This window comes from Perkinsus marinus (genome assembly GCF_000006405.1).
Source record: "Perkinsus marinus ATCC 50983 genomic scaffold scf_1104296943392, whole genome shotgun sequence".
Taxonomy (NCBI): Eukaryota; Perkinsozoa; order Perkinsida; family Perkinsidae; genus Perkinsus; species Perkinsus marinus.
Genome location: NW_003211865.1, coordinates 1 through 962, shown reverse-complemented (window position 1 = coordinate 962; position 962 = coordinate 1). Strand labels below are relative to the sequence as shown.

General features: G+C 47.1%; 1 protein-coding gene across 1 annotated transcript; it reads right to left on the bottom strand.

Moving 5' to 3' along the window:
• Positions 1 to 222: 222 nt before the first annotated feature.
• Positions 223 to 872, bottom strand: Pmar_PMAR021544 (NBP2b protein, putative; the record flags this gene model as incomplete). Its single annotated transcript, XM_002781203.1, has 5 exons — positions 223 to 354; positions 397 to 472; positions 516 to 622; positions 670 to 753; positions 801 to 872. The coding sequence occupies 5 exons, from the start codon at positions 870 to 872 to the stop codon at positions 223 to 225; spliced, it is 471 nt and encodes a 156-aa protein (XP_002781249.1).
• Positions 873 to 962: the final 90 nt, after the last annotated feature.

Genomic DNA, 962 nt, shown 5'->3' with positions numbered 1-962 from the left:
TCCGATATTAAAGTGCTCCCCGTTGCCAACGGGCTTCGAGAGCTCTTCCCCAAGGCATTCTCCAACTCTGATATGCTGATCGCTGTATGTTCTGGGTGTTTTGAAGACGCTAAAAAGACAATACAATTGACCATAATTAATGTCAAACTGCTCTTCGCAAGCTATGTACTGGTACTAGTCATATTGTTGGACTTCACAAACGCATACCACACTTCTACCAACCTATCCCACTTGAATAAGTTCCATCTCCTCCTTCTCCATAGCCGATACCAACGCCTCAGTACGGGCTCGAATACTCTCTTCCTGCTGCACCTTATTCTCATATTCTATTCGAGTGTTCTCCAACTTGCGAAGCTAAAACAACACCATACTATTCCTACCAACCCAAGCCTTCACCTTTTCCTCTTCCATTCTCTTCCTCGCGTTATCCCTCTGACTCCTGATCACCTTCGCCCTGCTCGTATTGAGCCCTCTGAACCACGACGCTGCTAACACCACTCTTTCTCCCATATTACATATCCCTGATCCACTTCTCCTGCTTCTGTTGTTGTAACTTCATCTGTTCCTCTCTACCTTCCCGTACAAGATGCCGCTTACTTTCCAACACAGCACCCTTCGAGGCCTGCACAATTACCTCTTGCTATCTCCACCAATTACGGCAAGTCTCACCTCCCTCAGCTGCCTCGCCTTGTCCTTCAGGAAGGCGTTCCGTGCTTGAGTGGCGCGAACTGCCTGCCACTGCTTTTTATGCAACTATTGCGACCACAATTAAATAGCGAGCGAACACCTATATGGTTCACCTCTTCCTTGGCAAGGACTTTGGCTTCATTCTCGGCACGTAACGTGTTGATCTGCTCGGCTCTGGATATCATAGGTTGACCATAGAAGATACACAATAGGTCTCAGAGTTTACTTTCTACGGGTTTCCTGTATTTTCTTCCAAGCTTTTTCTTCCTCCTGCT